Raw genomic sequence first — 12,674 nt, forward strand, 5'->3', positions numbered from 1 at the left:
CTGATTTAAATCAACCCAATCCTGGTTTTCAATTATGAAAAAAAAGTAAATTGAGAACTGTTTTATTTTACAGTGACAGGGGGGAAAGCAGACTTTTAAGCATGATTATATTAGTCTACTAAACCTTATATTGTTTAATAAAACCAAGGAAAGGAATTCTGAATGTTTAAATATGTAAAAACTGAATACATTTTTTTGAAAAGTGATTTAAATACTGATTTTTTTTTTAGAATCAAGTTGATTAAAATTAAAAAAATCTACTGATTTACATCAACCTAGCTCTGATTTCAATTATGGAAAAAAAAAAGTAAATTGAATACTGTTTTATTTTACAGTGAAAGGGGGGAAAGCAGACTTTTAAGCATGAATATATTAGTCTACTAAACCTTATATATCTGTTTTATGAAACCAAGGAAAGGAATTCTGAATGTTGAATAGTGAAAAACCGAATAAAAATAATTTTAAAAAAAAGTGATTTAATTCACTGATTTTTATTTAAAAAATCAAGTTGACTTATATTTAAAAAATCAACTGATTTAAATCAGCTTGATTTAAATCAACCCAACCCTGTATGAGCACATTAATTACAATGGCATTTCTCTCCCATCCTGACTCTAAACAATACCCATGAGTAATTAGTCATTGTATAGTGACTCCCAGCACCGTGTGCCACACTGCATGGCAATTGTCTGCACGAATGAGTTAAGAACAACACCTCACCTGAATGCACACGGGTCGGTAGCTACGAATGTCCAAGTACTTGAGGTGTGACGGGTATTTCTCAAACAACAGCTTCCTGATCTCGCAGTTCCACGTGGTGTTGCAGTATTTCTTCAGCTAAGGTAGAGAAACATAGTTCACAGGGTCAAGTGAAAAACAGTCCAAGTCACATTAATCCTACCACGTATACTATTTTTCACTTTGTAATGATGGACTTGGCTTGTTTTAAATTCCTATTATGATAAAAACCTATTTTTCACTTAACAAAAAATAATTATGGACTTGGTTTGTTTTTAACTAAGAGGTTTGCGTTTTATAAAAATTCACTTTGTGAATAGCATGCTTTTCACTTGATGGATTGATTTCATAGGCATTTTTTACAGGTACTGTTACAAGTTAACTCTTTCCGCCCGGAGTGACTACGCACGAAAGCAGTTTCCGTGAAAGAATGACTCAGTCGTCGTTTCTCGTATGGTTTTATCAAACAGTTCCTACAGCTAGTTTCAGCGACATTTTGCTAATCGCGAATGTATTTCTGTCAAGACCGGAACCTGCACAGTTAGTTTACTTATTAGTCAGCTTTTTAAAGTGAATTTTGCGTAGTTCCTTCTTTAGTCTGCAGTGTCGATCAAAACAAAGCAAACCCATTTGTTTGCAATAGCAACTATGGCTTAAGGCAACGGTTCAAACAAAACGAAAGCGCCGTAAAGCTTTTCGCTGGTCGATGTGACTGATATAAGCTTTTTTATTATGATTACATTGTCAGCCACACAGACTTAAACTTCAATACTAATTTCCAACTGGTCAGATTAGCAGTGAGGATACTGACAACAGGGATGAAACTTTGACCACACATTGAGTGAGCTCCGTACTCTATCAGGGGTTATACGTGAATCATGCATTAGATATAACCTGCCCACAAAGTCTATACTCTAGTACTGGCAATGTCAACAAAGCTGGTACAACTGCTAGACTCTAGTACTAGATTTATTTCAGGGATAGAATTAAGAGCTGATTGCAGGTCTAGTTCTACTATCAGTGGATACTGGGTTGTGGCTGACAGTAGCAGCTCGAGCATTATTTCAATTTCTCCAAATCATTGAACAAGATCTGTTCTAGAATACCTACATGTGTGGTATTAAAAGAAAGGTGATTTAATAAACATTTCTGTTGAACATCAGTCTGTATTTCATGGGTAATGGTAATAGCAAGCTGGAAAAAACCTCATCAGACCAGCCAATTTCATTGTTTTTCAGGTATTATTATTCTCCTTTATTGCGTAATTGCTCTTACATGATTATAACACAATGAACCATGCAACCCATCAATTACCTTTCCAGTAGTATCAGATAAATATACTTTCATTGAAAAAATATGACAGCAAAATCAATTTGAATAAGGTACCCTAATGTAATTTTCGCTCCTGAGAAAATTAATTCAGACTTTTTGGGAGGGTCAGTGGGAAAAAATTTCGGGTGCTAAGAGTTAAGGGCCAGTACCCCCGATACTTTCTAAAAATGGACGTATCCAGTTTTTCATTTCACTTGACCCTATCAGTTATGTTCAGGGACAGAGCTAGCAGCATTTCATTACAATACCCTGTAACCAATACAACTTGGATAAGAGGTTTTTATTTGCTTTTACAGTGGAACCTGCTTTCCTGGACACCTGTGCAAACGGCTACTCCCCCGCCCCCCAATGATTTTTTAACATTATACTGACACTGTGTAAGATGCCCCACCTGTCTAAGACAGCCATTTTCTCCGACCTTGCCAGTGGGTGTCCACCTTGGACAATTTCGACTGTATTTAAGACTTAGCTTCCCACTAGCCATTCACGGCGCTGCCTGAGTGAGGAAAGAGCAGACTTCTTTCGTTAGGGGGTGAGTTTGAGCAAAAAGAAGCACATCTTACCAAGACAAGCTCGGAGGAGGAGAGATCAAGGTCGTACACCACCAGCTTATAGTTGGGCAGCAAGTTGTACACCGACCGCATCAACACCGCTGCTTCCTCAAAGTGATCGGGTCGAGCCCCACTGGCGATCACAGGCAGGCCGGAGGTCATCTTCGGGGATGGGAGCACCTGGTCAGCTGAAGAGTCAAGGCCGCTGGGAGCTGCCGGAAGACCTGACGACGAAGATTTGCCTGGCAAGAGAGCTCCGCTGAGACGCCCAATGCTCGACGAGGGAGCAAGTCCGAGTCGCTGTAGGTACATTGGATCCACCGTGAGCCCTTTGTCTGAAAAATTACAGAAAGAACTTTCAACAATTTGAAATGTAAGTCTTTTATGCCCAATTCATACTATTTCGGAGGCTGGGCAACCCAGTCTGAGAAGAATAAATTTCCAGCAGAAAGGACGAGACAATTGATAAAAATTTCTCCTACTTAGGAATCATACTCAGGTCTTCTGTGTGCAATGGTGAAGAGCCTAACCACTACAACACAGATGTCAGTACAGAGGAGAAGCAAGTGTACAAAACAGGTCTTTTTAAGACTTTAGTACGGACATGACAACAGTTATATAGCGGAGGGACAAAGCAAGACAGATAGGCAGACAGAACAGAGGGAAATATAAAAAATTGGACCAAGCAGTGGAACCCTCAAGCCACCAGACAACAGATGTCACTCTGAATGCACAAGGAGATGACGATAGCGAACTCCCAACCACAGAAAGCCCACTGTGTCTTCTTGAGTCTACTTGAATAGAATCTACGAATTTTGATTTATGCATACCACGTCAAAGTAACTCGAACTTCCGCTAGAGGGCCAATAAATATTGTCTCTCTTTTGTATTCATGGCTTCTTTCAATGGACTTCTTTTATGGCAATGGCAATTCATAAAAATAACCCTTTGAACCTTTCTCCCTGAGCTGAGTCAACACCTGAGCTCCTGTAATGAAATTGTGGAAGTTTTGCCTTCTGTTAACTCAGTATCACGCTGGTCCATGGAGTGCATGGCCCTGGTTCAAATCTGCAACTAATCATTCTTGAATTCGGGTTGTTTTATGGAGTTTTCAAGGCTCTCAACGCTATTAGTTTCGGTCTTATCAGAGATGGATGAGAAATTCAGAGATCCTGACTCTATAACCTAACAGTACTGAAGGGGGCGTTGAACGCATACACTTACTGAGCTACTGGGCTGGGCATTGACTGCTAGCTACACACACAGAGGCATGTATTGTGTGCACAGACAGGGAAAGATATGCCCTCATGTCAACTGGGTTCATAACGGACAACAGATATATACAATGACTAGAGGACTTGCCTTCCACCTTCATGTTAGCTGGCAGCCTCCGGAGGCCTGACTGTGTCTTGGAGACGATGCCCTGTATGCTGGGAGAGGAGGGATAGGAGAGAAACCATACTGAGACGCTGGACACTATGATCAAGACCAGGATCATAGAAAAGTTCTTGGTCTTCATCCGGTCGAGTGCTGAGCGCCCGTTCATCTGGCTGAGGGGAAGCTAGCAGTAGCAGCAGCGACGGGAGAGCCTGAGCGGAATCAACATCTACGACTTTGGACTATCTGTTGGCGGGAAAACAGTTGAAGACTGTTAGTGTTAGTCGGAGAAAAATATTGAGTTATTAAAAAAAACGAAAAAGACTCCAAACAAAACCCCCAAATCTACCAGAATCATGCTCCAACCATTGGCCCACCCACTGTGACAGTCCACACAAAAATCTTTTGGAACAGCTGTAGCAGACTTTACTGACCTTGCTGACCTAGTCCAAGTCCTTTGCTTTTTCTTTTGGTTTCCAAACTGATACAACATAACTGCAATGGCATTGACAGGCTATCTGACTCTAAGTAATTAATATTCAGTCAACAAACATAATGCTAACCTATGATAGTGATAAGGCACCATGACATGTTACATAAAAAAACCCACAAGTTATCGTCATGACAGTCTTAGAAGGCTGACAGAATTGAATGCCAAAGAGGAGGTTACTAACATGTATATCGTGGCATCAGAACTATTTTGTCAAAAGTGTACTTAAGTAAAGCACTTTGGACAAAATAGTTCTGCGGCGATGATATATTAATGTTTGGAAACTTCAAACTGTCAAAAAAAAATAAACAAATGGATTATATTATTTCCACTCTGTAAATACCAGCTCCCCATTATGATGACACAGATCACAAGAAGGATTAGATGGTCACCTCTACTTTTTCTCCCAAAACAGACATGCTGCATTGTTTAAAAAAAAAACAAGAGGTCATGTAGAAAATTGTAGGGAAGGTTTGTAAGAAGGGAATTAAAAAAGTTTTAGTAAGGCTTTTACGGCACTTGCAACTGCATAAGGTCATAAGAAGGAGGGAATTACAGCTGTCTAATTTACATTGAATAAAAGAGATGCAACAAGAGGGAATTAAAAAAGTTTTAGTAAGGCTTTTACGGCACTTGCAACTGCATAAGGTCATAAAAAGGAGGGAATTACAGCTGTCTAATTTACATTGAATAAAAGAGATGCAACAAGATTTTTTCTCAATCTTTGAATACAGAATTAATTCCTGATACTGTCAAATTTTCTTTTATATGTTAAAATACACACGCACCCCCATAACACACACTTACACTGTAGACACATAACTAGTGGTAGGACACTGTGGTAATTCCTATGATTCAAAATCACAATCCATGTGAGCCATGGCTATATTTTACTATTCCACAAAGCAAGGTGTGCACAACCCAAATTGAATAAATTGCCATAGCATCACTTCAAAAGTTGCCCACTTTACACACAATCATATGATTTAACATGTATCCACGTTTAAAATTCCCAAACACTGTAGGTTCCCAAAGAAGATAAATTATTTCCAAGAAATGGACGCAGCCCCAACGCAAGTTTAATGTCCTTTCCAATACAGTAAGTCATTACAAATAATGAAGTGTAGGAAAGCTGGAATTGAAGACATCAACACAACAATAAAAAAGAGAAGATGGAAATATCTGGGACATGTTCTGAGAATGCCAAAGATGAGATTGTCGTTTCAGTTTTAGTTTTAGTAAGAGTTTTTACACATGGTTATCAGACATGGCTTTGGAAACGCAACTGGGAAGAGAAAGTGGGGAAGACCAGCTGGAAGCTACAGAGGCACAATAAGAGATGAGGCAATCGTCCAGGGTATAGATGTGCCAAAATTAGAAAAAGTGGCCCGGAACAGACATGCTTGGCGTTGAGTGCTCTCCGCCTTATAATGTACCTGAAGGTATGGGGAGAGAGTAAGTAAGTTAATACAGTAAGTTCTAAATTTAAATTAGGCAGGATCTGTGCCATCTCCAACAGGACCAAGAAAAAAATAAAATGTATGAGTAGCGAGTCTTGAAAATTCCCTACAAGCCAAGTGTATAGCTGACAACTTCTCAAAACCCAAAAAAATGAGATTTTGCATACGCAGCAGGTTAAGATGGCTGGCAGTGGACAAGCAAGTCCCGTCCAAACCCTTCTCACACATTTCCTGCATTTAAAAAATTCAAGCTCTTCAAAGCACACCTGCAACAAAGTCAGAAATGTTCAGTAAAGGTCTCGCCAACTGACTTAGATTAGTTTCATTCTCATTATTATTATTTGAAAAGCCTTTTCATGAAAGATAATGACTTTTCTTCTGCGTCGGAAAGTCCATGAGGAGCAATACTAGAAAACAGAAAATATGCATTTCTGACACAAAAATTTACTTACACTCAGACCCCAAAAACTTACTGTTTATATGTTTTTCATGTACTGGTTGGCAAGCTATGAAAGTTCAAAAACATCCTAAATGGCAGATTTGAAGTGAGGATATTAAAAATTCAGTCCAATGAGATACCAACTGAAATAACAACACACACTCCTCTGAACACCACAAACTGAGCTCTATCATGAGAAGTTTCAGTTCAAATTACTAAGGCTAAAAAAAATGACTATCTATCACAAAGAACACTGAAAATTCAAATTTCCACAAGATAACTTTCCGGAACCCCCTCCCCATTTTAAACTTACATAGATGCGCATTCAGTAGTTCTAAAAATTCTTTTCACAATTCCACATGGAACCGAAGAGAAACTTAACACAACACTGTCACACAAGTTAACTATACCATAATATATATCACCCCCCTGCTTTATTAAGACAATAATTGTATTTCGAAAAGGAAGTCAAAGAAACAAATTGGGCTACTTTAAATCAATGAGTAAGTAAACGCACTTGTATACATATCACCAAACCCAATATCAAGTTTTCAGTTTCTTTAATTAACCACAGGCAACAGCTGTGGCAACAGCTGTATGGAAGAAGCATACAGGACTCGTTTTGTCCCCTTTAATGAAAATTTTAGTAAATCAATCTTATTTTTGTTCTTTTATAGAAATAACTTATTGTGGTTCACTTGAGCCCCCGACATTCACTCTACTCCAGAAGCTTTCGATGGAGACCTTCTTTCTTACTGTGGCACTGACAGAACTATTCTGTCTAAAGTGGGAATCTGGGTTTATTCTCCAAGAGCACTGAGATACAACTTTTCCCACCTGTCCAAAAAATAAAGGTGACAGGCAATCTTATGATAGAGGCCTATTTCCTCTAGTTCAGGCCTGCCAACTACTCCATGACTAAAATTAGGAATTTTCCTCAAAATCCTCATCCAAATTCGGAGTTCGGAGGAAAAAAATGGGAGTTTCTCTATAAAACAACCCCAATAGATTAAGTATCATTATGACAATGTTACAAACCAAAAGTAGCAAACAAACATGTATCATGTATACCAAATACAGTAGTCTCCGCCTAAGACCCCAGTGCTCTGGAGCAAAGAAAATGAGGTATATCTTAGGCAAATCATGAGATCTTGGCTGACGGGAAGTTAAAATTCAGATTTAAGATACTCTACAAAATCTAAAACCTTCATGCACCAAACCTACTTCATGGCCTCAAGTTCACTTTTCTTCTTCATTCTGCTTCTGCCTGTGTGATGTGAACAATCCAAGTTAAGTACCCAGTAGTAAGACATCAGCGGTAACCCATCAGGCTCACTAGGAATACTTGTATTGAATTGTGAACCATAAATTCACTAGAGATGAGTAAATTACGTTGCCCACTTGACACTTTACAGGGCTGCCCCTGATTGGTCCAAAGTGTTCAAATCACTCTAGGCAATTAAGAATAGTGTGATGATTTTATGTAGTTCAATAGAAACCATCATTAATTAATTATTATTATTTCTAAGACTTAATTTGTAACGAAAATAAAGTCAATGTTTGTGTAAAACGGATATAAAAACAAAACAAGAAAAAGGTTTGACAAAACCTGAGCATGAGACAACTGTAGTGGAAGTAAAAGAATACGAGGCAAGGGTTAGGATTAGGTCCCTTCTTTATTGTGTTTGTAGGGGTGGTCCCTCATTGCAGAAGTCCTTCCAGCCTTCCACAAATAAAATTCATCATCAATTGTAACCTCCTGAGCCAAACTAGATCTAATTCTAGATTCTACTAACTAAGCCTCTATGCCATAGTACATTCACAGCATGAGACTATTATGAGAAAATAATCTAGTATAGATCTCTCAACTGCTGCTCAGGAGAGCATCACACTCCACACACAATCAGTTTGAGTCACACAACATTGTTTGTATTGTTGACAATCAATGTTCAGTAGTAGATCTAGATCTAGCAGTAGTGACAGCCAGCTCTATTCGGATTCCAGTCCAATTATATTTTTTTTACTGATTCGGACTCGAGTCTAAATATGGGTTTTATCTATTCGGACTGTTTTTTTTAATCATAGTTTTTGCTTTAGACTTTAGGGGTGACTAAAATGCAAAATAAGTTACTGCCAAAGTCGAGTAGTCTTGTTTTCTCGCAGTACCATTTTCAAATGGAGTATAGTCTGAGAACTTTGCCGTACCACAATTGAAGTACCTGAATATTCAGACACCTAAAAATATCTAGCTATAGAAATTGAATTCAATGCAAAAAAAAAAAATGCTTCGTCCAAGTCCTTCCAGAGTGGCAGAACTAACGCGCCGAATTCTCCCAATATAAAAAAAAAATCTCGAGAACGGAAACCGTTCTGAGAAATAGGGGTCAAGTTTATTTTCCCGAGCGTTTGGAGAAATAGTAACTCCGAAAAAAAAAAAGTTTTAATTATTCAGACTCCGCTTCTGATGAGTTATAGTTACGCGAGTGTAAGGAGGTTACATTTTATATGTCGTCAGGGGATTTTACCTGAAACCAAAATTAGAACTAGAATCACCTACTAGAGACTGTGTAATTGTGTCAAGAGTCAAAAGACTGCACTCTCATTGCCCAATGGCAGTGTCTATGTACACGGTAACTGACAACTCAGGGCCTTTCCACCACCACTACAGCATCATCATTACTTCCACCACTATTTTTGTCTTCTCACACGTTGAATTGCATTTTGTTGTGTGTTATAGTTTTTCTGTGATATTTCTTTTTAAAAATCACACTGCACTGACAGCCATGGCCTCTTCCCCCAGCAAACCGTGAGGGCGAGATCGCTACGCGCAATCTCTTTGGTCCACATAATTAACTTTCCTCCCGGCAAGGTCAACTCAACTTGGTTGTTCTGTTCATACTATTTATTACTAATGATGCAGGGAGGGCCAGTTTAGATCTAGATGTAAAAACCGGATATTAAAGCTCACGTCTCGATTGTTATCACATAATTATAATAGAAATTTTTTTATCTTCAGTGCTGGAAATATTTTGAAACAAGGGTTGGAAGTCTGAACAGACGTCATGCTGTACCCAATTCAGAGTCCAATACAATTTTTGTCTTATCGGACTCGAGTCCGAATAATAGTCACTTCAAATAGTGACAGTGAAGATCTAGTCCTGAAGGCTGCTGAGGTCGAAATACAAGCGGATAGCTAGAGAATGACAACTAAACGCCATTAGCCGATATTATAGAAATAGCCATCTTGTTTGACCTTGCAAGGGGGATGCCTGCTGCGTCATCTGATTGTGATTCTAAAAGTGATGATTTTGCATAGCACGCGATTAGCACTGGCAGTTTCCAAGCTCAATCCAATAGTCAATAGTTCTACTACATTTGCAGCTCAGTGTCCTATTGACATTGAGTCCAATTTCTTGTAGATCTAGATCTAGATCTATATATCTAGATTCTAAGTGCTTAATTTCTTGTGCTTACAAAACTTTTATAGAACGAAGTGGCTAGCCGTACTTAGATCTAGGTTTGGCCTTATCGACTCAAGCCTGTTAAGTACACAGGTCTGATTAGATCTAGATCTAGTAATTATTCATGTTCAAATACATGCAAGTCAGTAAGGCACCTTTTGGTTTTGTCTGAAATACAAATACTTTAGGTATTGCAAACTAAAAATTTCATTTACAATTCAGCCACCAGTATTAAGTACGGCTAGCCTGACAGTCTACCCGTCCTTAAGTACGGCTAGCCTGGCTGTCTGCTCGTACTTAAGTACGGCTAGACAAGAAGTCTAGCCGTACTTAAGTGCGCCAAGACTGCCAGTCTAGCTGTACTTATCTTAGGCCCTATTAACATTAAAAAACAGGAGGTGTAAAATACAGGCACTGTCATTAAGGCACCTGGTTTCGTCTCAAATACAAATACTTTAGGTACTGCACACTAAAATTTATATATTTACAATTCAGTAGGCCTATTTTTTTAAAATGGTCAGTCTAGTCATCATATAATTAGAATACGAAGTGACTATTCGGACTCGAGTCCGAATATGAAAAAATGTTATTCTGACTCTGATTCTTGTCCAGCATGACATCACTTCCGACTTTCTGTGACTCGTGACTCCGGCTTCCTGTCCTGCCTCACTCGTGACTCGCCTCAGGATGGGTAGAGACCGGGATCACTTCGGGCAAAATGGCGTTAAAATGTGCCGGAGCCCAGTTTTTATCTTATGATGAATTTGAGGCCGGCCTGAAAAGTTAGAGCGCTTCTAATAAATGTTTATTTGTCAAGAGGTCATCAGAAGCAATTAAAGATGGCTCGTTAGCGGGTGTCGGGGTCGGATGGGCGGCCTGCACACGTGTGGCTGTGTGTGCGTGTCGGGGAAGGCGCTATCGGTCCGGGGGTTGAACGTCGCATACCCGTCAGTCCCTCCTGGCAACTGATCATTATTACAATAATAAGCTAGTCTTGATGTAGATCAACGTTATGAATTGTGCGTTGGTCTATGGAATCAAAAGTTGCCGTATGCTCGGCTCTACACAGCAACACAACTTTTTCTTGGTAAACAATCGAGATGACACAGGCTTGTGTATTTGAACGAATCAGTCTTTTTTTTTTTACACAGCTCATGATATGCAGATGCCAGGAGATTTGCTAATCTTCAATGTTACCTTTTTCTACAACAAAGAAAGTGGGAAACATTGGGGGGCGGGGGCGTATCAATGAGGCGGCGGGCATCGGATCGGCAGACAAGGTGTGGGGGAAACTAAAAAATGGCGGAAAATTGGAAGCACTGAACGTTAGATCTATAGAACGAAGACACTTCCTCTTTTCCGGACCTGTGTCCGAATAACATTTTTAAAAACAAAGTGACTATTTCTCCGAACATTCGGAGAAATAGTGCCGATCTTAATTTCTCCGAACGGTTTCCGGCTTCTGGTCTCGTGATTTTTTGCCTATTTATTGCGAGAGTTCGGCACCAACTTTCATTCTGCCTCTGGTCTGGGAAGGAACACCGCATGGCAAGCCCGCCTACAGACAACCTTCAGTAACACCCACCACACACCCACCACCATCTGCACATGTACACACACTAACTAAACATGACCAGTGGGCAACTTTTAAACGTATGACGAGCTGAACTGTGGATGGAGAGACAGTGTGAGTAAAAGAGAGGGTGAAAGGAAGAATGTGCGAGTGTATCCACAGGCGACAGCAACTACAAGACGACGACACCGACCCCCCCCTGCTCATGAACGAAAGGAATGCAGCTCAGGCAGTGTTGTGCCTATATATTATTGTCCATGGTTTGCAGGGTGCAAGGGAACGAGTGTGTGCGCCTGGAGGGAAGGGGTGGGGTATGAAAGTCATGCGGACGGGGATGAGCCGCAGGAGAGAACACAGGAATTGAATGAATGAGTGAAACTGAAAGAGAGGAACGACTCATGAGCCCTGGAGTGAATGGATTCTGTGTTTCTATTTTTGTCTACTTTGAACTGTTATTGAATAAAGGCTGAAATAAAGCCTGAAAACCAAACACACACACACACACTCTTCACTCTCCACTTACTACCACACACAGACACACTAAAACACGCACATACATACACACACACACACAGGAGCAAATTTTTCGGTCTATATCTATTTCAATTTTCAAGAGCTAGTCGAAGAGATTTTTAGATGAGTGTAAAAACGTGAAAAAGAAAGGTTTCACAACAGAAAGAAATCAAAATTAGAACAGCCCATAAACAACAACAAACATTAACAAATAAGGGCGTGTGTCCGCCTGTCCAAAGAAGATTTGCTGTTTTAACCCTAAATGTGCGTAATAAAAAAAAAAAAGTACAGGATATTACATGTAAATTATAGAATCACACACATTAAGGGGCTTGCCAGTGTCAGTACATTGGTCGCAGCAGTGACAAACGCAGAAGCCAGTTCTATGTGTCGTTATCAATAACCCTCCGTAGATCTAGATCTAGACAGCACACGAGTGAACACAACACATTACGTTTAAGAGCAGCTCCCTTCATAGGCAACACGTCATATCTGTAGCGAAAAACTGTTTGGAATTGTAGCATTTCTTTATAAATATTTACGGCGGACATTTTTTGAACCGATTGAACCATATTGTATACGAACAATCTTTGGTAGGTCTATACTATAATTATAGATTATAATTAGGGCTGTACCCCGGTAGCAAACCCGCTCGTGCTCACAAGCCCCAAGTTCAAGTCACAAGCCTCAAATCACTAGGTCAAATCATCAAATCAAATCACCAGCATGATAAGTTGAGT

The 12,674-nt window shown here is 39.6% G+C and overlaps 1 protein-coding gene across 1 annotated transcript in view; it reads right to left on the reverse strand.

The window, feature by feature from the left end:
• LOC101849000 overlaps positions 1 to 12,674 on the reverse strand; it is a 19,889-nt gene that overhangs the window by 2,523 nt on the left and 4,692 nt on the right. The window contains exons 2-4 of the mRNA XM_005108058.3: positions 3,984 to 4,244; positions 2,634 to 2,956; positions 721 to 837 (exon numbers count right to left, since the gene is read on the reverse strand). Of these exons, the coding sequence (XP_005108115.1) occupies positions 721 to 837; positions 2,634 to 2,956; positions 3,984 to 4,167 (624 nt within the window). The 5' untranslated portion in view covers positions 4,168 to 4,244. The remainder of the gene's footprint in view (positions 1 to 720; positions 838 to 2,633; positions 2,957 to 3,983; positions 4,245 to 12,674) is intronic.

Source organism: Aplysia californica, unplaced genomic scaffold (genome assembly GCF_000002075.1).
Source record: "Aplysia californica isolate F4 #8 unplaced genomic scaffold, AplCal3.0 scaffold00656, whole genome shotgun sequence".
Lineage (NCBI taxonomy): Eukaryota > Metazoa > Mollusca > Gastropoda > Aplysiida > Aplysiidae > Aplysia > Aplysia californica.